The following is a 25,068-nucleotide window of genomic DNA, read 5'->3' as shown; positions in this document are numbered from 1 at the left end:
ACAACAGCCAGAGTTTTCACCAACTCTGGTGACAGACACTCTTATTTTCACCTGAATAGCAGTTTCGGTTGCTGGACAATTTTGGCGATCTTCTAGTGAGCAATATATTGTTACAAATTTTGTTGTATTATTTTTATGCCTTTATGTGCTTAAATTGTTGTAATCTTGCTAAATTTAGCGTTTGTTCTGTTAATTTTCACTCAAAATTACCTTCCTTCTTGAAACTTTACTTGTATGTTGATTTTGCTTGTTATGTTATGCACCATTTAACATTCGCCAATGGAATTGGCGAGAATTTAAGAGATATCGCTAAATTACCGTCCTTTTCCACGACTTATTTTGGCACTAAATTAGGTGAAAAAACGCCAAATGCCGCCAAGCTTTGCGACGTTTCGAAGTGACCGTATAACTATTGGATTTCAAACTTAACAGATAAATAGAACGTATGACAACAGTTCAGAAACTTCTAAAATTCACTGGAAACTTATGATGCATCTTTTGAAAGTATATATAAATAGCAGCTGTGTCAGTCGATGTCAGTCAGTCTGTTGACAGTCAGCTGCTTGCTGGATAGCTTATTTTGGCTCTGTTGTTGCGAAGCCACTGTGATTTTGAGTTATAATCGGGGGGCTACGGGGAAAGAAACTGCATTTTGTGATAAAATTTTGAAACTTGGCATATTTGTAGATATTGTTCATACAAATATTTTAGGAAGGGGAGACATTCTAAAATCCCCTCCTAAACCCCCCTAGCGGCTATTTTTGGTCCAAAACCAAAAATGGGGATTTAAAAAAAAAATTATAATTTTTTAAATCATTGGTTGTATTACTCCATGGATGTTAATTATATTTTTTTACCGTTTAAAGCTCCATTAAACGTCTAATTTGAGAAATAACTTCAAAAAATGTGTTTTTTTTTTTTTTTTTTTGAAAATCGTTATTTTTAAATTATAAATTCTCAGACGTTAATTTTCCACCCTAATTACTGATTTCTGAATTTAAAGATACATTTAATTAGGGTTGTATCAAAGTATGGTTCCAGTTATCCGAACTCTAATTTTTCGAACTATCCAATTATTATCCAGCCATGATGCACCTCGTTTTTTATGACTGAGCATGCATAATCGAAACTATTTCCAAAGGGTATAAGAGAATGAGGACTTGAAGGAAAATGAAGGAAATTAATGTCAAGACAACATATTTCTAATAGAAACAAATTTAAAGTTTGAATTTTAAATTTCTTCTTCTTATTATTATTATTACTATTGTTGCTGTTGTTAATTCGCCGTTACCCGATTGATCACTAGTAAGCTTTTACTCATTTTATGAGAAAAAAAAACATACCTGAAGTGTATAATAAAATGTCTCTAACTACTTCTTACAAAAAGATTCACATCGATGCAATGGAGACATTTTTGACAGATAAGTTTTTATAACTTAAAAATCTGAGAAAGAAAGCACCATCTCCCAATGTTCAAATTTTGGAGCACCGTATTAAAGCTGGGGCTTTTAATGTTAATGTTGAATAGATCACAGCTTTTAACCAACTTTAATATCTTTACTGAAACTTTGAAGGAGTTGATTCTGTGTTTTTTCGCATTTTATCGCTATTCTAAACGATCTACATATACTTTTTAGTAACTATGCTCGATGGTAACCAGTTTTCGTAAAACATCTTCTTCTTTAATCCACAAACCTTCCAGATGTACACAAAGGCATCGATCGTTGGCATCGTTCGTTGTAAAAAAGACAATGAACGTGTCTTCTGTAGTTAAATTGAACCATGCTTACAAGCAAAATAATGCGATGGTGAAAGGAAACGGGGGTGTAATTGGTTTATCACAGATCCAACTGCGTTAAGTAGATGGACGTTGGTTGATCTTAAAGTTATCGATTTAGGTACACATTTTGAAAAAGTTACACCTCGACTCGTTTAAAGAAACGCTGTATATGCGCAATGAAGAAATGTTAAGTTTCCAAAGCCTGTTGTCAAAAAAGGTCTTGATGAGTCAGGCCTTGAAGAGAAACAGCTGAACATGGAAATCCATTTTTAGAAACATCGAAAGAATTGTTCTCATTAGAGACGAATATAGAAGTAGACAAAGACAATGTAGAGCAACTCATGAAGATTGGGCAAGTTGGGAAAAAAAGTTTCAACACATTCATAGAGAAAAGAATTGTGACTCAAAAATCACTTCATATTCACGGGTAGAAAAAAAACTTTTTAGTCTATCATTTTTACAGAAAAACCAGTAAGTCTGTTTAATGAAAAGATTAAAATTCGATACAGATTCATTTTCAAAGCTTTTCATTATTTGCAATATTGTACATTTAAACCTGGATGAATTTCTCCTCTATGAAAATCAACCTCACCCTCCATCGATTTCAATAAATGAAACTCCTTGAACGGGAAATAAGTCTAGTCATTAATATTGCTGCTCAATGAATTAAGTAATCAGTAGTATTCCTACTGATGAAGAAGACTACTCGAGAGAAGACGGAAACGAGTTGAGAAGGGTTGCTGAAGATGAAAATGATGAATGCCAATTTTTTTTAGAATAAGTGCAGAGATACATTGTGATGCTATTGTCTATGATGGTTGTTTCATTGTTCACATGAAACGACCTTGGACCGAAATTTTTTTGCTAGAGTATCTGAAGTCTATTCAGGATACAGATGCAAAACATATAAGAGGAATAGGAGAAAGATATCATTTTGGAGAAAATGGTTTGCTTCCTGAGAACTGGATCAGTTTCCTCCGGAATGCAGATAAGAAGACAGAGTTGTTTTTCATGATTGTACTGCCTATACCATCTTGTTATGCTCGTAATGATTCGACAGTGATTTTCATTGAATACAACAGCTCTAGCTCCGTCAAATCACGAGGAAGCTGATTGTAGGATCTTCGTACATGTTTTGGATGCTGCAGAAAGAGGATACAGAAGCATATGAGTAAGAGCTGTTGGCCCCCGCTATCATTTTAGGCATATCATGTTTTCATGAGCGGCACAAAAAAAGGGAGAAAGAAGATGGAGCTTGAATTTGTAGCTGAAAAACACTTTCGACTAATACTAGTCCAAGATTTTGCTCACAAAATTGGTCAGCAAAAAACAGTTGCTCAAAGAGGGTTCCACTCATTCTCAGGATGTGACACGACCTCTTTTTTTTTTTTTTTTGCAGGTCGGGGAAAAGTGACGATATGGAAAAGATGGAAAGACTATCTTGATTGATGCATTTTTATATATTATCCCAACCTAAAAAAAAATCTTTGCTACTCGTCTTCATGTAACTTCCGTCCGTAAAAGAAGCTAGAAAATGTTTATCCACCAGCAAACAAAAATGAATGATGAAGTTATCACCCACAGCTGAAGCTCTTAGGGAACTTATATTTAATGCTTATCAAGGTAGATATCAATGGGGCAGTATGCTTAAAAATCAAGCCTGAACTTAAATCATGATTAGGGTTTACAGTAATTGATGAGAAGCACGTTCTTGTTTGTTTGAGTTTACCCGTAGTTTCAAGTGCTTAAATTGAATTTACGTCATGCAAGTGTAAAAAACAACAGCTCTCAAATAACTTGTGGGTGCTTCAAAAATAAACTTATCTGCACATCGATGTGTAAATATTGCAATGAAAAATGCTATGTATCTGTGTAAATTACTAGTAAATTCAAACGTTTTAAATTACCTTCTGTATAATCATTGTACGTATCACTTACTCAGAATTTTTTGTAGTTCTAGTTGTAGTTTTTGTAATAGTGAGTTACATTTCAATAAATAATAATTTTATTAATAATAACAATATTGTTGGCTTTATTAACATAGCACTCAACTTCTTATTGCTGTAGTTAATGTTAGTCCTCTTACATCGTTTAAGACATAGAACAAATGCTTGAAATCGTCTAATGAGAAAAGAGAAAAAACTTAAACTTGGTTTTAAAGCTTTTAATAATAAGTTTTGGAGTTCTATGAACAAAATATCCGTACCCCCCCCCCCCCTCATTCTGCTAGTGCAAATATGATTTATAAAACAGCAGAATGTGAATGAAACTTCCAAAAAATTGCGAAAAAAGTATTTGAAGTTCTCTTTTTTTTTTTTTTGCCGATAATGAAAATCGATTTCGTTTTAACTAATCAAGGTATTTTATTCATTCTTAAATAACAATTCAAATGTTTATTTCAAGTTTTGAAAAAATTACCGGCTTTGTTTATGATTTTTACTTTCTTTTACAAAAAAGGAAGTATTGTATTCGCGAAAACATTTTCATTCAAAAGTCGACCTTTATTTCCATTTTACTCACCCCAGAAGGAATATTGTGTTTTTTCTTTTTTCGACTCGACCACACGTGGATATGTGCATAAGAACATATAGACACGCGAAATATCCATAATGACGATTCCCGAGTTAATTACAACGAATTTTCTCGTGACGTCTGTATGTACGTATGTATGTATGTGCGTATGTGCAGATGTGCGTGTGTGCGGATGTGTGTATGTGCGGATATGCGGATGTGCATATGTATGTCGCATAACTCAAGAACGGTAAGTCCTAGAAAGTTGAAATTTGGTACGTAGACTCCTAGTGGGGTCTAGTTGTGCACCTCTCCTTTTGGTTGCATTCGGGTGTTTCTAAAGGGATCTTTTGCCCCAATTTGGGGGGAAATCATTGTTAATTTTGATGTAAACTCAAGTGGTGTTATAATTTGGCGGACACTTGGCGATATATCGCCAGTCTTTTGGTCGCCAAGTTTTATCACCAACTTGGCGACAAATTTGGCGGTTTTTTTAAAAAATCTGTTTCAATTTGGCCACTGTTGGAGATGTTTAGAGAGTAAATCATTGAATCACATTAATTGCCAGTAATGGGGAAAGGACATTAAACTGGAGTAAAAGGAAGTCATGTGATGCACACATCAGCACGTTTATTTCTAGTTTTATTCTTAGTTTTGTAATCAGTTTTTATCAGTAAATTTTGAAACATATGTTCGGGATTTCTAATGTTTCGAATTTCGGGAGTTCGGATTATTGGGCTCTACTATAAATGAATTGATTTTTTTTAACATAGTGCTTTAAAATGCATAAAAAAAACATTTCTCAAACAACCCCTCCCAAAATGTTAGACTTTAATTAGTCGTTAGTTAGTAGTTTCGTTTAAAAAAATCAAAGTTTTTGAAATTATTATGAAAACTAGGAGGTTAAGACATATTTTGATGGCTTTTCACCCTTTAGTAAGCATAATAGAACTCACAAAAGAAGATACAGTGGGTGTTTTTCTGAAAATAAAAAGTAAAGGTTGTTTTGTATTTTTGACCAAAAATGGCTGCCAGGGGGGTTTGGGAGGGATTTTGAAATATCTCCCCTTCTACAAATGTTTGTAAGGACATTGTCTACATGCATGCCAAGTTTCATGCTTTTGTAACAAAATGCAGTTTCCGGCTATATTTTCTACCATAGACCCTCTACTATTAGTGTTTTAGCTAGCGCATTTGGATGTAGATAAATGTTTATCGTTATGTTTACAGTGTTTAATAGTACTTGCTTAATTCTTATTGATATTTTAGCAACTGTTTGCGATTTTTTCGTACATATTTGTCAATAAATTTGCTGTGTTTTCACGAGAACGGACTTGTCGTTTAACAAAGTGCGCCGGACTGTGTAAACATGTTTTTAGTATTTTTGCGCAATTGGCACACTTAATGACGAACCCAAATCCGAGCTTGACTCAATTTGCAAAATATTTTATTAATGTTAATATCAATCTAACTGGTCCATTTATTTCTTTTATAGGCTGGAAAAATACAATTGAAGCTCAGCTAGGTGAACTTAGACAAACATTGGAGAGTAAGTGTATGATTCAGTGAAAGGCAGCAACGAAATCAAGTGCCCATTTTCTTTTCTCATACACACTCGTCTAGTCACAATGTTAACGGTGTTTTTGGACGAGGAAATATTTTTTTACCCACTGGCTTCACACGTTCTTCAGTTTAAGAATGCGGAGGAATCAAATAAGCATTGCCTTACATTTAATACATCAGTGAACTTTCCAGAATTGGAAGATTTGAAAATTCACCTTGTGATACATCACTGGTTTAGTTCTAGAAGCGTTCATTCATGTAACTAAATCGTAAATAGCAGATACATTTTAGTCGAGCGGTTCATGAAGATTTGAAGCTACCAAAATTTATATTTGAAAATATATCCGTTTAATACCATTTTTATATGAAAAAAGAACCGAGAGCTAAAAGCATTCGCTGATATTTTCAAAATAAGTAATTTAAGAATGCATTGTGGGTGCGACAATCTTGTAAATCGTTTTTTAAAAAAGCTGCCAAAACACGATATCATTGCAAAGAAAGCTGAAGCCACCAAAATGCTGATTTTAAATTTGAATCAAAGTTTTTTGCTAAAATAAACAAATAGAAATTAATGTATGTAGTTGATAACAAGAAATTTGCAATTTTATTTTTGTTTGAGATGTACGTTCGATGAAGAGCTGTGGGCAAGTAAAATGCAGCACATTTGTAGAACTTGATGTATATGCACTTCAACGAAAACATTATGGTTTTTATAAAGCAGTGGAGAGAAAAAGATGTTGAAAACTGTTAATTTGTTTTAAAAAAAAATCTGTGGTTCTTTTTGAGCTGTTACAAGTTTTTATATTATGATTCTGTAAAGTTCAACATATCAGAGAGCAGAGCTTTCTTTCGTTTAAACAAAGACATTTAAAAGTCTTATGTTGGTTTCCCACCAGTCGCGACAGTGACGAGATCTTCTTCACTGCCCTTTTGCGCACGCGCTCTGTTTTCAACAATTCATCTACAAGCAGAGAGCGCAGGCGCAAAGCCTGAGTGATGGGATTTTTGTTGTTGTTGCTTCTGTTCTGAAGCCAGCATTCCAATGCGTTTTGTGCACGGCTTCTGTTCATAAATGTTGTTGGTGGCACAATTTGAATGAGATAAATGTAATAAATATTAGTTACATTGCCATAGTTTTCAATAGCACATCAGTGGTGTACATAAATTTTCTATTTAACAATTTTTAGACTCCATGTTAAACAACACTGACATCCCGATATCAATCCTTGCAGCAATTATAATTGTGATACAAAAAAAACTACGAAAAAACATTCCCGGTTGTTTAAAAGCATTGTTCTCTGATATACATCAAAATACTCACTCAGGAAGGTTAAACCTGCTCATGGAAAAATTTAACTCCACCTTTCACAGATTTTGCATAGTTTTGTTTTTCATATCTATGTGTATGAAATAAAGATGTTTTTTTACAGATAAAATTCAATCATTTGAGTTACATCTCTACTTCTGCAACATCGTTAAAAGTATATCAATTTGAACTGCTAAAAATCATTGTTGGCCATATAATATAAAATTTTCAAAAATTTTCGTGCCGCACCATTTTTGATTTTGATGAAATTTGGCAGGTAATATGTATAAATATTTCGCATTCCCAAAATATTATATTTTTTTACTTGGAAATATTTTATTCCTGAGATAGTTTTTTTTTTCTCTCCTCAGATGAGTAAAATTTGGCATTTTTGTTCCTTTTCCTAAGAGCTCTTTTACATTTATTTTGATTAGTAAGAAGATGAAACACGTCTTATTGTAAAGATTAAAGAATGAACATTTATTTGTGCACAAAAAATAAAAAACAATTTTAGTTAAAATTTTCCTGAGTCTAATCGTAGTTCAAAAAGTGCCGTTTTCGTTATTTCGAACGTAAAAAAGTTAATGAGGGACTTACAGTAGGATGCTATTTTATTTATTTATTTATTTTTGAGCAATCACGATTGCTTATTGCTTTCATTTGACTGTCCTTGACGTTACGGTTCCTTTTTCAGCTTGGACCAGGGCTGCAGCACCACCGTCCACCGGCGGCGGCGCGGCTGCTCCTGACCACTGTCCACCGGAATCCACTTTTGCTGGGCGGTGGCGTCCATGTCCTACACACGCATGGTCATATACACTCCCCTACGTGCGCACGCACACACACGTAAGCCTACACACACAACTATGCACACGTAACCACCCAGGAGGAGGGACATGCTCGGGGGGAGGGGAGCCGTTTCTAGAAACAATAACTCTAATCAGTAGGATCTTGTCGCAACTCGTGATTGCGAAAAACATAATTTGAATTCAAAGTTTTGGAATTCAAATTAGAATTAATTGGGGGAAGTAGGTCACAGATTTATTTATTTATTTATTTATTTATTTATTTATTTTTATTTATTTATTTATTTATTTATTTATTTTGCTGAAGTTAGTTTTATATGCTTAAAGTACAGTGAAAAAAGAACTGATACTGGCAGTCCTTTATTATGAAAAAATTGCTTAAACTTTAGAAAAAATGAAACAATGGGCTTTTTCACTCCCTGGAAACGGCCTATGGATTCGGTGATCAAAATTTTAAAATGTTCAGTAAGAAGCTGTTACGCCGCACAGTGTGGCATAGTGGGCAAAAATTGAAAAAATGTGAACTAGGATCTTCTATTATAGCTCAAAATGCGGCAAAATTCTTCAATTATTTCGTAGTAATGCTACAATTTTTGAATTTCTTAACCCCGTAAGCCCCGCAGAACTCAGAATGTACATAAATCGCGATTTTGAAAACTAAAAAGTATGACCATATTTTTTCCTTATATGTGGCTCAATGCTTAGTATAAATCGAGGAATTGGATGCTAAAACACAACTTTTTTTCATCGCTTTCGGGTGTTTAGAAATGCTTTTTTCCACCGTATAAGTCATTAAAAACTTGATTTTTCAGGTTTTTCCGTTGAAAAAATGGGTTTTAACGGTTTTCACACGTTTCCCGCGCAAGAACAAATATATTTTAACTCTAAACTACAACTTTTCATTCATTTTCCTAAATTCTAAAGGTAGAAACCTCCCTAAAACACCGAAAAATAGCTCAAAATCCGAATTTCAGTTCATGATCCTACCATTGTCCACGAGAATACATCAGTGCAATAGCGGCAGTTTTATCCTCTGTTACATAAATATTTAAACAAATTATGTAAATTACATTTTTTAAAATTAGTTTCTGCGTGTAAAACCAACAAAGCAACATAAATTTTAATATAAATTCAATAAAATTTTATAATAAAGTTAAAATACATGTCTTTACTGTTTTTCATGCTTTTAAAATGAAAGATAATGGACATATATTTGTAAATATGGGTTTTTTTAATTAGAGTGAAGTAAAATCATAGTTGTATTAATCCTTTTAGTCCTGTATTTTAACCTATAAATGATATTATTAGGAACAACACTGGAGCTAAAAGGGTTCATCTGAGCATTAATTGTTTAGTGTAAAACACATTAAAAATTTTAATATGTGTTTTTACGTTAGTTAGAACGCCAGCAAAAACACTTATAGTGGCTCCCAAAAGTGTTTCGTACACCTACGACTTTCAATGAAATAGGACCCTATCAATTGGTTAAAATTAATATTTCGGAATAAGTATTTAATTATAAGATCTATGATCAATTTTCAACAAAACTACAAGATATTTTTTTTTAAAAATATTAAAACTTAATTTTTTAAAAATTAAAAACCAAAAAGTGCCGGAAATTTTATCTCACAAAAGTCTTCTTACACTTCAAAAAATTTCCATATATTATTGAATAATTTAACTTTTTATTGAGTTATTATTTAGTAGAATATCATGCAGTAAACAACACCTCTTAAACATGTTGGAATAAGATTTCATTCTTTTTTTTTTTTTTTTTTTTTTTGCGTAATTTCTGAGCAAGTGTTCAACCACACTTCGAGTCTTACTGTTTCTAGCTCTATTTTCATTTCAAAGCCGTAATTCCATAATCTAGCCTCCAGATATCTCTAAATATGTTACATTAAGTTCAAATCTACAGATTGAAGAGGTATTTTCTAAACTTTAGGACAATTTTTGAGGCAGTAGAGGCAAACGTTGAAAACCATGTGCTTCTTATCGTTATCTTGATAAAAAACAAAGTTGTTTCCGATAACTAAATTTTTGGCTAACAGTTTAAAATTAGTTTTTAAAATATTTAAATGAACAGCATGATTCATTATTTCATTAAAAAATTCCAAACTACTAAGTCTTGATGCTGATATGCACCCTCACACAAGGACACCTTCACCGTCCTGATTAACTGGTCCAACTAAGTTCTTAAGATTAAGTTCGTAATTTTTTCTAATATTTCCAATTATACAACAATTTAACCAAAAATGTTAAATTCATTTTTCTCTGTAAGTAAGACGTGATTCCAAAACATTTTGAGCTTATTTATCATTGATTTTGCGACGAAAAGCGTAAGCTTTCTGTCTTTCGCACGGCCCAGAAAATTTCTGCGGGAAGAGATCCCATTTAATCCAGCTAATCAAAGAACTTGGTGAACAATTTTAGGTGAAAATTAAAAGTAAAAATTTTAATTTAACTCTGTAGAAACATTTACAGCACTCAAATGTGTATTTCTCATAAATTTTGTAACTGTAAATCTCCGATCACGCTTTGTCAACTTTGCCGGTTGAACTTTTCTTACCTTGTTTTCGGTCCGAATCTTTTCTTTAAAGCATTTTATCAAGCACTTTATATAGAATGGAATAAATTAACTAATGTAGAGACATTTCAAACCAATTCACCGCTACTGGGAGGAAAAAATTCAAATTTCGAATGGTGTTTGTGTTTTTTACGAATACCAGCCATTTTAAAGTAATAAGCACAATATTACGGAATAAATAAACAAAAAATTAAAGCCAAATGAATTTTAAAGGTCAACACAATGCAAAAATAATTAAAAAACGACATATGATAAATTTAATCATGAATTTATTCAAAAATATTTGAGTGTACGATGACTTTTGTGGCTTATTATTTCTCTGTCTCTTCGTTTTTTCACCCATTTCAAAAAGAAGATTCGTCAATATTTTGAAAAAACTACTAGGTGTTACTTAGAATGACATGGGAATGACGTCAAAAAAATATTGGACTTCATATTCGAATTCAGTTTCGCGTTATTTTGGTTTTACTAAAAAATTTCAAAGTGTACGAACACTTTTGGGAGCCACTGTATGTAAAAAAACATACCTGTTACAATTCGAATACTACGATTATTCCGACGAAACAGACAAACATACCAGTTTTGCGTCGACACATTTGCTCAACTATTTCTTTAGTACAATAAGTTTTCTTTAAGGGGGTCCGGGACACATTTTGAAATTTTTTTTATTATGTACTTTAGAGTTTTGAAATTTTTTGAACTGATTCATCATTTATTTAATAAGCACAATGATAACATAAATATCAAAAAAAAATATTTTTTTATTTAAATTTAATTAGCTTTTTTCAAAAAAATGGGGTTGCTTTAAATTGCTATAACTCAAAATATTGTTGGTCAATTTTCAATTTTTTTTTCAAAAAAGTATGCACAAATATCTAAGCTTTAATTTTTATTCGGCGATTTTAAAAATATTGATTCAATAAAAAATAATAAATATTTGAAGAAAAATTTCGAAAAATTCGAAGATACTTTTTTTTTTAAAAAATCATAATTTTTGCAGTAAACGTTTTTTTTTTTCAAATTCGCCGAATAAAAATTAAAGTAAATGGCTTGAAAAAGATATGCTCCAAGTTTCATTACTTTATCTCTATCGGTTCTTGACTTATAAGAGTTTGAATGCAAGAAATCGGGAAAAATTGCATCATGGAGAAAAACGCGTTTAAAGTTTCAAAGTTATGTACACATTCGTTAGATGCATGCAACAAAAATAACTATAACTTTCGTTCTATTTAAGGTAGAAACAAGATTCAAACGTCCTCTTCAGCAGAAAAAAAACGGAGCAATTTTTCAAATTATAAAAAAAAATTGCAAAATTTGAGGATTTTTGTGTCCCGGACCCCCTTAAAACATCAAAATCATTTAGAAATTCTAAATGTAAAGGTCTTTATTCGAACGCAGATGATTTATCATCGGAATTTGAAAAGGAGAAATAATCATAAGAATTTCAAATTTGCTAAATAAATATTTGAAAAATAATCGTCTGCAGGTTCTTAATCATCTGCGGATTTCATGTTTGTTATATTTTTCTATCAGTTTTTAAATTGGCAACAACATAAAAATTGTAGATAAATGTAATAATTTTAAATAAGTGATGAGTCATATTGTAGCTGGCTGCTAACAGGAAATAAATAAATGTCTTTTGTTTCGGAGAAATGCAAATAGGTAATGAACGCATTTAATAGACAAAGAAAGATTGCAATTATTCTAATCAATACCAGTTTCATGAAACGTTAAGGCATATATATATATATATATATATATATATATATATATATATATATATATATATATATATATATATATATATATATATATATATATATATATATATATATATATATATATATAGAAACACTAACATATATTGTATTTATAATCTGGACAAGTCAACCAAAATGAACTTCACTATTCAGTTCAATAGGCGCCACAGGCTGCTCTATGATACTCGCAGACAACACATTTGATAGCAGTATAAGGATTGAACAAGAACGAAAAATTCTTTTAAAAGAAGGAAAAGATGAAAAAATCCCAAAATACCCTGGGGCCTCATCAGGGAGTACTCCCCAAGGGTAGGGAAAAACCATGAGATGTTTCGTGAGTGCTGCTGGCGAAATTTGCCTAAAAAAGCAGCACTAGTCCCCGACATCTCACAAAACAAGCAATTGGGTTACTGAAAGTCCAGAATATCAGCAATGACATGAAATACAAACATTGAACCTTTTAAAAACGAAAAATACAAGTTTTATCTAAAGAAAATAGAACAATATTTAAGCTTCAAGATTTATATAAAGAAAATAGAACAACATTTAAACCACAAGAGAAACAAAATTCATACCTGAACTCAAAATCAAAAGAAATAACGTACAACCATCAAATTCATGGAACAGAAAAATTAAGGAACTGACAATTGACTATCGCTAGTCCTCCACAAGATTGCAAATGAAATGCTTCGTAAGATGCTCCGGATATTGGTTTTCAGTTAGGGTAGCAGTTAAAATTCGAATCGCTGTTTTCAGATTTGTTTTATTATTGCATATTTTTTTATATCTAATAATTTGTGAAATGATTATATTTTTGAACACTTTTCTACTGACACAACTGTTGAAAAATGAATTAAAGAATACACTTCAAAATCAAAATCCTGACGTTTATCATACAAATCTATACTGGGAACTTTATTATTCAGTTGAATATTGAGATCAAGGAAATTAACTGACTCATCCTTATTTATTTGTTTCAGCAGTAGTTCATTTGGGTAAATTTCTTTTTGTAAATTGTGAAAATCATTGCTATTAAAAATAATAATGTCATCAAATATATCTTAATGCTTCTATATTGTTGTTAATTAAAAAAATGGATTCATAAAAATGCAAAAATTGGTTTGCAAATGCACTAGAAAAAGATGTGCCCATCGGTATTCCATTGATCTGTCTGTAGAAATCGGAACCATTGAATAAGTAATTCTCAAAAATACAAAATTTAACAAGGTTAATCCAAGAGTGTTTTTCTAAATTGATGTGTTTTTCATATCTGTCGAAAAGTCTATTTGAAACATCGATTATGAGTTTGTGGGGAATGTTAGTGAAAAGATTTTCAAAGTCAAAAGTATTAATACTATGAATATGGTATTTACCACTGTTTATGAAATCCAGAACTTTCTGGTTATTCAGAATTATAAAACTTTTTTCTTCTGCAATTTTGGCCAAGATATTTTTTTAATTTTTCGAAAAAAATGTAACCTGCTTGATTATTGCAGGAGTATGTTCCACTAGTAACGAATCTGAACTTTATTGGATTTTTATGAAACTTAACCGTTATAAAAAGGAAAGGAAAATTGAAATTGAGATGCCGTGTGTTTAGAATTTTGTCGAAGGCTAGGATTCTTTTCTTTAAACTGGATTCATGTTCTGTGACTTTTTTGTATGTATTGATATTCGCATATTCCTTCTGAAGCATAAGTTTATAAAAAAAATTGCACATGATGGCAAAATTATTTGCCGCTTTATCAACTGTGGTTATAATAAAACTATTTTTTAGGTCCTCTATACTTTTTTTAAGTTTTTTGTCAGTTATGTTGTTGTTCTGAATCTCCTGAAGATTATAGCAATAACTGAATTCATCCAAAATATTTTTCTTCCATTCTAAAAAGTTGGCCAATTGTATTTATAAGCAAGTTTTAATATGAAAATATCCAATTCTTTGCAAAATACTTTTTTGATCGATCTTTTACTTATGTGACTCTGCGGTCGATGCTTCAGAATGAATATACGAATATCAATACATACAAAAAAGTCACAGAACATGAATCCAGTTTAAAGAAAAGAATCCTGGCCTTCGACAAAATTCTAAACACACGGCATCTCAATTTCAATTTTCCTTTCCTTTTTATAACGGTTAAGTTTCATAAAAATTCAATAAAGTTCAGATTCGTAACTAGTGGAACATACTCCTACAATAATCAAGCAGGTTACATTTTTTTCGAAAACTTAAAAAATATCTTAGCCAAAATTGCAGAAGAAAAAAGTTTTATAATTCTGAATAACCAGAAAGTTCTGGATTTCATTAACAGTGGTAAATACCATATTCATAGTATTAATACTTTTGACTTTGAAAATCTTTTTCACTAACATTCCCCACAAACTCATAATCGATGTTTCAAATAGACTTTTCGACAGATATGAAAAACACATCAATTTAGAAAAACTCTTGGATTAACCTTGTTAAGTTTTGTATTTTTGAGAATTACTTATACAATGGTTCCGATTTCTACAGACAGATCAATGGAATACCGATGGGCACATCTTTTTCTAGTGCATTTGCAAACCTATTTTTGCATTTTTTATGAATCTATTTTTTTATTAAACAACAATATAGAAGCATTTTAGATATATTGATGACATTATTATTTTTAATAACAATGATTTTCACAATTTACACAAAGAAATTTACCCAAATGAACTACTGCGGAAACAAACAAATAAGGATGAGTCAGTCAATTTCCTTGATCTCAATATACAACTGAATAATAAAGTTCCCAGTATAGCTTTGTATGATAAACGTCAGGATTTTGATTTTAAAGTGTGTTCTTTAATTCATTTTCACAGTTGTGTCAGTAGAAAAGTGTTCAAAAATATAATCATTTCACAAATTATTAGATATAAAAAAATATGCAATAATAAAACAAATCTGAAAACAGCGATTCGAATTTTAACTGCTACCCCTAACTGAAAACCAATATCCGGAGCATCTTACGAAGCATTTCATTTGCAGTCTTGTGGAGGACTAGCGATAGTCAATTGTCAGTTCCTTAATTTTTTTGTTCCATGAATTTGATGGTTGTACGTTCTTTCTTTTGATTTTGAGTTCAGGTATGAATTTTGTTTTTCTTGTGGTTTAAATGTTGTTCTATTTTCTTAATATAAATCTTGTAGCTTAAATATTGTTCTATTTTCTTTAAATAAAACTTGTATTTTTCGTTTTTTAAAGGTTCAAAGTTTGTATTTCATGTCATGCTGATACTCTGGACTTTCAGTAACCCAATTGCTTGTTTTGTGAGATGTCGGGGGACTAGTGCTGCTTTTTTAGGCAAATTTCGCCAGCAGCACTCACGAAACATCTCATGGTTTTTCCCTACCCTTGGGGAGTACCCCCTGATGAGGGCCCCAGGGTATTTTGGGATTTTTTTCATCTTTTCCTTCTTTTAAAAGAATTTTGCTTTCTTGTTCAATCCTTATATTGCTATCAAATATATATATATATATATATATATATATATATATATATATATATATATATATATATATATATATATATATATATATATATATATTATATATATATATATGTGTGTGTGTGTGTGTGTGTGTGTGTGTGTGTGTGTGTGTGTGTGTGTGTAAATAAGCTGTTTGCCGCTATTGCACAGAGGTATTCTCCTGAACAATGGTGGGGATCTCGAGCTGAAATTCGGACTTTGATCGATTTTTTCGGTGTTTTAGAGAAATGTTTACCTTTTGAACATTGGAAATTGAATAAAAAGCAGTAGTTTAGAATTAAAGTATATTTGTTTTTGCGTGGTAGATGTGTGAAGACCATTAAAACCCATTTTATTTTCAACGGAAAACCTGAAAAATCATGTTTTTAATTACTGATACGGTGGAAAAAAAAGCAGTTCTAAATACTCAGCAGCGATCAAAAAAGCTGTGTTTTATCATAAAATCCCTCGATTTATACTAAGCATTGAGCCACAAATCAGGGGGGAAATATGGTCATGCTTTTTAGTTTTCAAAATCGCGATTTGGGTCCATTCTGAGCTCTGCGGGGCTTAGGGGGTTAAGAAATTCAAAATTATAGCACCACTACGAAATAGTTGAAGAATTTTGCCGCATTTTGAGCTATAATAGAAGATCTTAGCTCAAAGGGCTCACCCACTATTGGATTTTTGCCCACTATGCCGCACTGTGCGCAGCCTTTTAAAACGAAACAAAAACGGTCTTGTTACATGCAGTGTACCAGACAGCCCGCCTTTGCACTGGCCTAGGGGCGGTAACTTACTGCTAAACTGTGTCTGGTTATTCTAAGGCGTGGAAGATATATAAGCCTTTGAGAAAAAAAAACATTTCTTTTGGAGAGAAAATTATGCTTTGTAAATTTTAAATATAATTAATAAAAACTGAAAGCTATTTGTTGTGTAAAACTATGAAGGGGACAAAAAAAAAAAAAAAAAAAGCATTTTTGTTCTAAAATGTTAATTTATCAGCTTATTTACACATTTCTTTCGTCTCCTTTGAAGTATTCGCAATTAGACGCAATGCACTCATCAATTCTTTTTTTCCACTGCTCGGAGCTCCTCTGGAACTCTTCAACTTTAATCACGTACTTTGCGAAGCTGTTTTGACAGCCTCTACACCATCAAAACGCTTCAATTTTAGATTGTTTTTCATCTTTGGGAACAGAAAAAATCAGAGGGTGCTAAGTCTAGAGAATACGGGGGGGGGGGGGGGGGTGAGAAACGACTGGCCACCCCTGAGAGGCCAAGTGTAAAGTGCGGGAGCGTTATCGTGGTGAAGGAACCGTTCTTCCGATCTCCCCCGCACGAGCTCGAACTCACTCCTGTTTCTTCTGAAAATTCGTCAATCGTAAAACGACGATTCTCATTGAATTTTTTTTTATTTTTTTGGATTTTTTCAACGTTTTCATTACTTTGAGACGTTGAAGGGCACCCAGAATGAACATGATCTTCAACACTCATTTCACCGCGCTTAAAGCTTCCAGACCACTCAAAAACTTGCATACGACTAAGAGCATCGTTCCTATTCCTATTCAGAGTCACAACTGACTACTACTGTATTTATGTCGAGGACTGCATACTAAGTGCCGTGCCTCCATTATTTTATATACCGATTGATGGCAGCACCATCACCGGATCGAACAGTTAATGAGAATTTAGAACTAGTCCAGGAACTAATAGCTACCTAGTACTAGCGCCCCCAGAGGTATCGTTTCACTTGGAGGACATTGAGACTACGAGCATATTTAACGTCGCCCATTCCCCTTTAATGACGACGGTGGGTCTTCGACCATCGAGGTTCGAACCCAGGACCCTCCGGCCCCGAAACCGACACTCTACCGATCGGGCTACCACGGCCCCAAGAGCATCGTTCTTGAAAGCTTGTTGAAGCAATTGGTAAGCTATTCCGTTGCCAACTTTCCAAGCAGAAAGCAAAATTTTCAAGCATACTCTTCGTTCTTTTGAATCTGCCATAATGAGTTCGCAGTCGGAAAGCATGAGGAAACCAACACTACAATCAGACGCTATCAACAACACTGACGCCACTTGCACAGCTGTTTTGTGAAGGTCTCTACTTGAGCCATCTAGCTGGAGAACACTCCACTACAACTAGGATCGGCTGCGCGCCATCAGTCCGGTTTCTTTTGGGTCCCCCCTGATATGTTTTGTAAATATATTACTATGAAATTTGGTTCGATGGTATTTTATTAGGTATTTATCTGGTCTTTAGCTTTTTTCAAGTAGTCTGCAAAAGTTATTATTGTATTACTTTAAAGGTTTATATCTCTTTTAAGCCTTGGAATAAGAAAACAGTTTTCGTTTCATTTTAAGGGGAAGCGTAATAGCTTCTTTCCCTTGCATTTTTAAAATTTTATCACCGAACCGGCTGTTTTTGGGGATTATTTTTTTTTTTTTCATTTTTTCTTAAGTTTAAATAATTTTTTTCTGATGAAAGAGTACCAGTATCAGCTTATTTTTTCTGTTCTTATAGTATGTATAATTAACTACAGCAGATAAAATTAGTCTCCTACTGTAAGACTCTCATTGACTTTTTTATGCTCGAAATGACGAAAACGGAGCTTTTTGAACCACGATTTGAACCAGGAAAATTTCTAGTTAGACTTAACTGGAGTCGTTTCTTTTTCTGCACAAATAAAAGTTCATTCTTTCAGCTATGCAGCAAGTCGTTTTTGATCTTCCTACGATCAAAAAATGTACTAGGAGCTCTTAGGAAAAAGACCAAAAATGCCAAATTTTACTCATCCATGGAGCAACAAACAAAAGCTGTGTCTCAGGGAAAAAAAATTTCCAAGAAAAGAAAATGTAACAAATTGAGAGTACAGAATATTAGTCAAAATTGCCTACTCAAAATCACCAAATCAAAAATGTCGCGACACGATCCATTTGTTGATTTAATATGGAATCACCCAGTCACTAATTGTTATTATTTCAAATACATAGGGTTTAAAGAAAAGGGTTTTGACAAAATAAAAGGGGAGTTGATCCCTTCAGGATTAATAATATTTACAGTGGAACCTAACCTAGTGTCACGATCTACAATGAGTAGTAAAAAGCCGAAAGGTTAGGGATCCATGTTTAAAAGTAGAAATTTTTTTCTTCGTTTCCCAGTGAGTCACTAACGGTTATATTCCCCAGCTGACTCAAACCTTCCTTCAGCTCGTTTTTCTGAACTGCCGGTTAAAACCGCCTCAACGGTTGTATTTATCAGTCAATTCAAGCTTACGTCAGGCACCCGAACCGTCGACTGAAGCTTTCTTATTGGTTGAAGGCTTCAAACGGCGGTATAAGTGCCTGATTGAGGTTCAAATTTAAAGGGGACTGGGCGACGTTAAATATGCTCGTGGTCTCAATGTCCTCCAAGTGAAACGATACCTCTGGGGGGTGCTAGCACCAGGTAGCTATTAGCTCCTCGTCTAGTTCTAAATTCTCATTAACTGTTCGATTCGGTGATGGTGCTGCCATCTATCGGTATAAAAAAATAATGGAGGCAAGGCACTTAGTACGCAGTCCTCGACATAAATACAGTTGTAGTCAGTTGTGACTCGGAATCGAAATCGAAATCGAAATCGAGGTTCAAATCAGCAGGTGAACAACACAACCTTAATCTGTGGCACATGTGTCTGATGGAGGTTCGAATCGATTGCTGAGTATGACCGTAGATCCGGTAAACCGACTTGAATGTTACGGATCACAAAGAATAATCGTACCTTCTACTTAGCCTCCAAACTAACTAGATTTTTGTCTTGGGGTACATGCCCTGGTAGCACTTCGTTTCAAGAACCACCTAGTAAAATAGTTGTCAACGTTGTGACAACCATTTCAAAATCTTTATGAAAAGTTTAAATGCTACGCATGTTACCTTGATAAGAGCTGTTTTTATAGCAAGCAGTATAAAATCGGAATCATAAATAACACTGCACGACAAAAGAAAAATAATAAAACCGTAATGTTTCTGATACCATTCTTGTACATTCTTATGTAAAATGACCGCCTGAATCCATAAAATGAGACCTAATTCCCCCAAACTCCCCCTAATTTTTGGAAATGGTACCCACAGTGTTTTTTTCCGACATACTTTAGAAAATGCGGGTTTTTTACCATTGAGAAAGAATAAAAGGTGGAGAGAGTGAAGTCTTCAATGCTTGAAGCAAAGATCCCAAGTCACATGATATAATTTGAAAATAAAGTATTGGAATAAATCCATTTCATCCCATTCGTTTCACGTTAAACGTGTCTCGAATTCGTCGAAGTTGAACCACGTGACTTGAGATCTTTGCCTCAGCATTTTCTAAGTCAATGATTGGACTTGTTTCCTCCAGTTACTAATTCCTGCTCTACGGTTTTTACTCAGAATGCTCTTCGCGAAAGAGTTTCTTAACTAGTTGGGTATAGCCGCTAAGGATGCTAGGTAAAACAGCTTTGTCGGGTACAGGGTACAAGCTCGTTACACATGTGAAAAGTTAATTTTCCAAACGTTTTCTTCCGAGCTGGAGTGGGGAAATGCGAAGTACAAAAATCTCATGTGAACGCCGTTTACGTGTAACAAGTCGCCTTGTGTGTCTTGGAAAGAAGAGTTTATTAAGGAAGAACTTGTTTCCAAAAGGAATGAAGTCTAAATTAAAAAAAAAAAAAACTTTTCCATTTAAAATATATCTATGTATTTAACAATACCCGCACGTTGCTCGTGCTAAGAATTTAAAGGAAGTCTGTTAAATAAAAAAATCCACGTCTCCCCCCCCCCCTCCCCCCGTTCTGATGTGAAATGATCATTTTTCTTCAACTAAAATGCGTACTCACCTTTCCAAAAAAAACCTATCAAAGGACCTGTGGAATTTAAAAATATTCGCCAAAACATATCAGATAGCCGTTGCGGCTACCAGCTGGTGTGCCTTTCTATGAAAGCAGCCCCAAAGGAGGGGGGGAGGGGGGAGGTGTACTCTCAATACCCATTTTGTCGAAAATAAGAAAAAGCGCGTCCACTTTTATGTGAATGATTTATTTTTTCAAAGACGGGGGAGAGGGCATTGATCATCCGTTGAAGTTCCGTAAATATGGCATACTGGTCTATTTATCTCTTACTGACCAACTACCTATATCGACTTGACTTCATTCCCATGACGTAATAATCGTAATAAATTGAAGATTGACAAAACTACGACGGCTATGCTTGGAAGTCGTGCCGTGCTCCGCATTAAAAAGAAAAAGGAAAAAAAAAACATTATTTTGTATTTTTGAAAACCTTTTTTTTTTTTTTTGAAGGTGAAATTACGTTACTATTACACTAATTGACCCGTGCGGAACTCCGCACTCTGCTTCGAATCGTTTCATGAAGAATTCCACTCTTTCAAAATTTCAAACAAAGAACATTATGAAGAAGAATTTAAAAAAATAGTAAACGAATGTTGGCAGAAAAGAAGGCACGTATTTAGAAGAGATCACTAACAAAACCTCGTTAAATACAACGTTGGTAGTCATAATATGTGATCTTCGCTCACTTTTTAGATGTACGTATTTTCAATGCAAACATAAATACATCATTAAAAGGTTTTATTAGCGAAAAAGCAGTAATTGTGCACGTGAAAATACGGGCTGTAGCGAAAACAATCCAACCTATGTGAGATTCTGCCGGAAAAAAAAAGAATAATTAAAACGATATTTATTGGCACGGATTTGAACTGACGCCATTATGATGATCAGCGCGACACTCCAATCAACCGAGCAAATGCACCTTCGATTTCGAATGCTATTCATTAAAGCAAATTCCAATAAAAAAACAGCAAAACGTTTTTTGACTAAAAAACGATCATAGTTCTATGTTTTGACATTAGCCTGCATGACACGTTTAAAATTTATTCGTGAAACATGGAGTTTGATTAAGAAATAAGGAAGAACTCGCGCAGCGATTGAAACAAACAGGCTAGAGAAATAAAAATGAGATTGAAAGGAAGTGGTTTTTATTTTTTTAAATTGATGCAACTTAAAACAGCAGGCTGCTTTAACCGATACGGCTTAGATGTCAGCACATGTTTTCCTTTGAATCGAACAGTCAAAATTCAAAACCAAAACCAGTTGAACTGATTCCGTTTTCTAAGTGTAAATTTTTTAAAGGTAGACAAAATGCAATTCGTTGTTTAATTTTCGCCGAAAGCAAAAGTGAAGAAAATGATTTCTTAGTTATGAAGTTGATAGTAATTCTGAAGTTTTACTTCGTAGTCTAATAAATAAAGGTTTACTGGGTAAAACGCGTAATTTCAATTTTGGGTATTATATTTTATTCATACAAAAGGTCGAACACTGTTATTAGAAAAATCTACATTTCAGTACACAAAGAAAAAGTTTTTCTTCACAAAAATGATTCCCTTGAGGTCTGAATTTTTAAATCTAAATTTTTTTTAATGCTTACATTATGCTTAGTTTTCTGAACGGAGTCAAAGCTTTAAAAAAAAGAACACCCTTCGATTAATAGTCACCTTATCTAATAACTGTAGCCTGCATAAATGAGTCGAAACACCAAGGAGCGTTCATGTCGCATTTTATTATTGCCTTACGTGTGTTTTCTGTTGTATGTTATGGCGTACAATGTAATGCATGATATCAATCTAAATTAGCTATAATGGCAAGCAGACAGGGCGGCCTAAAAGTTCATCTAGTTTATAGCCGAAAAGCTCAGTCCAGTGCTTTTAAGCTTTATTAAAAAAACAAGTGGTTTTTTTTTTGGCGGAAAAAACTGAAAAATTGGATTAGAAATTCGCTGGAAAAAATATCTGTAGAAGAACTACAGGCTGCATCATTACTGTAAAAACTTTTGTCTAACTTTACTCCATAAAATCAGTAGTATCTGCCTCCACTGCGCTAGAGTATCTTAACTGATATAACCGATGTAAAGTTACGCATCGCTTTATGGAAGGTTACACCATGGTAACGTAACTATAGCGTAACATCTCACTAATTTCTACGTAAGGTTACACCGGAATTTTCTGGAGCACCTTCTCGGGAAATTGAGTAGATTTGGTAAATTGATCAAAACCTTCCTGAGTGTCTAAGAACGCTACAGAAGCATCATTTCGTCAGTACTGCAGCAATCCAGAGACTTATCTGCTCTCATTGGCAGCTTAGTCAACATAGATGAGCCGTATCCGTCCGAACTACTGCCAATATACTTAAACACGCTCAATCAATCTTTAAACCGGTAGCTAAAAATATTTTCCATGACAGTGGAAAGTCTGCTCTAGTGCAACTTGTAGCAAATCAGGAAACGTTTTGCAACGATAACTTGATTAGTCGCAACGCAAGAAGCTCACTGCTTAGCCACAAAGGTCGATTTTCGTTTCGCTGATAAGAGTTGACCAACTCTGATGCTGATCTCTACGCATGCGCTTTAAATTCCACCGATTGCTAGTGGGAACCATAGTGCAAGGTTCCTCCAAAAATTGAAATTTTAAAACAATGATACCACACACTCCGGAATTAGTGTAACGTTACACCCATTAATTTTGGTAACCTTACACAATTTTTTACTGTGAAGGTTTTGCAAAAGCAAGAAGCGTTCCTGAAAAATTTATTTTTAGACAATGGGTCTATTTTTCGTCATTAGCCGGCACGATAAACTTTGAAATGAGGGAGAATTTCATCAAGAAGAAAGAAAGATATCACGTACCGACAAAAAAACTGTCCACAGAAATAATGTGCAAGATAAGATATTAAAGAGAATTTTTTTTATTTCTGAAAATTTATACAATTTGACATTGCAGGTTGCTTAAACCGCTATGGATTAGATGGCAACAAGTGTTGATCATTTAACCGAACGGTTAAAATGCAAAATGGGCCGTGGTAGCCTGATCGGTAAGGCATTGGACTCGGGACCGGAGGGCCTCGGGTTCGATCCTCGCTGGACGAAGACCCACGGTCGTCATTAATGGGGACTGGGCGACGTTAAATATGCTCGTGGTCTCAATGTCCTCCAAGTGAAACGATACCTCTGGGGGTGCTAGTACTAGGTAGCTATTAGCTCCTGGGCTAGTTCAAAATTCTCACTAACTGTTCGATCCGGCGATGGTGCTGCCATCTATCGGTATATAAAAATAATAGAGGCAAGGCACATAGTATGCAGTCCTCGACATAAATACAGTTGAAGTCAGTTGTGACTCTTGAATAGAATAGAAAATGCAAAATCAGTTGAGCTAAGTGCGTTTTTTAAGCGTAGCTTTTCGAATGTAGTCAAAATGTGACTGGCTGTTTATTTTTTGCTGCAAGCACAGTTATAAAAAAAAAAATATCTTACTCATGAAGTTAATAGCAATTTTCGTGCTTTCTTTCGGATTTTCATCAATATTCATTGTTTAACCTTATGAAAAGCGCACTTTCAATTTGAGGTAGTAATTTTTTATTTATGGAATGGGTCAAAAATTGTCATTTGAAAAATCTGCATATCCGTATACTACGAAAAAAAAAATGTGTGCACAAAAAATTATTCCCTTGTAGTCTGAAATCTTAAAACCTGATACTTCTATTTTTGTTTACATTATGATTTAGTTTTCTGAGCGGAGCTAAAACATTAAAGGCAAAAAAAAAAAAAAAAACCCTAGAATAACATTCAATTTATACAGACTTCACCAAGGAGTATTCCATTTTCATTTATTTTATTGCCTCACTTGTGTTTTTTTTTTATTGTTTTTAAGTGTCCATGTGCATGATTTTTATCTAATTTTTTGATGCATATCGTCCGAGGTTGGGCCCGAACACTCCTTCTTCTGGTTACCAGTCGAACGCTCTGCCGATCGAGCTATTCAGCTATGGCGGTAACAGTGCAAGTTAAAATTATAAATTTAACCGAAAACCTCATTCTGGTTCTTTAAAACAGGTTTTTTTTTTTGACAGAAAAAAAGTTTTTAGACTGTGGGTCTATTTTTCGTCAGTATCCTGCACTATAATCTTTAAAATAAGGTGTAAATCAATGAATTTCTACCATTTTAGTACAAAATATATTTTTCTGGCGCAATTGGTTAGGGATCTGTCGGGTAAGAAGTACTAAAAACTGCTAAAAATCACAAAAAAAATTGATATTTTAACTAGAAAAAAGTTATTCAATGAAAATTATAGAGTTTCTCAATAAATGGACTATTCAACAAAGAATTTTTCTAATTCGAACCGGTAGTTCCTGATATTAACGCGTTCAAACTAACAAATTCTTCAGCTTTATATTATTAG

The 25,068-nt window shown here is 33.5% G+C and overlaps 1 protein-coding gene across 1 annotated transcript in view; it reads left to right on the top strand.

Moving 5' to 3' along the window:
* The window catches only part of LOC129231460 (complexin-like), a 52,737-nt gene extending 45,466 nt beyond the window's left edge, over positions 1 to 7,271 (top strand). The window contains exon 5 of the mRNA XM_054865782.1: positions 5,787 to 7,271. Coding sequence (XP_054721757.1) covers positions 5,787 to 5,860 — 74 coding nt within the window. The 3' untranslated portion in view covers positions 5,861 to 7,271. The remainder of the gene's footprint in view (positions 1 to 5,786) is intronic.
* Positions 7,272 to 25,068: the final 17,797 nt, after the last annotated feature.

The sequence above is a fragment of the Uloborus diversus genome, chromosome 10, assembly GCF_026930045.1.
Source record: "Uloborus diversus isolate 005 chromosome 10, Udiv.v.3.1, whole genome shotgun sequence".
Taxonomy (NCBI): domain Eukaryota; kingdom Metazoa; phylum Arthropoda; class Arachnida; order Araneae; family Uloboridae; genus Uloborus; species Uloborus diversus.
Note: the sequence above shows the minus strand (reverse complement) of the source record. Positions and strands in the feature narration are given on the sequence as shown.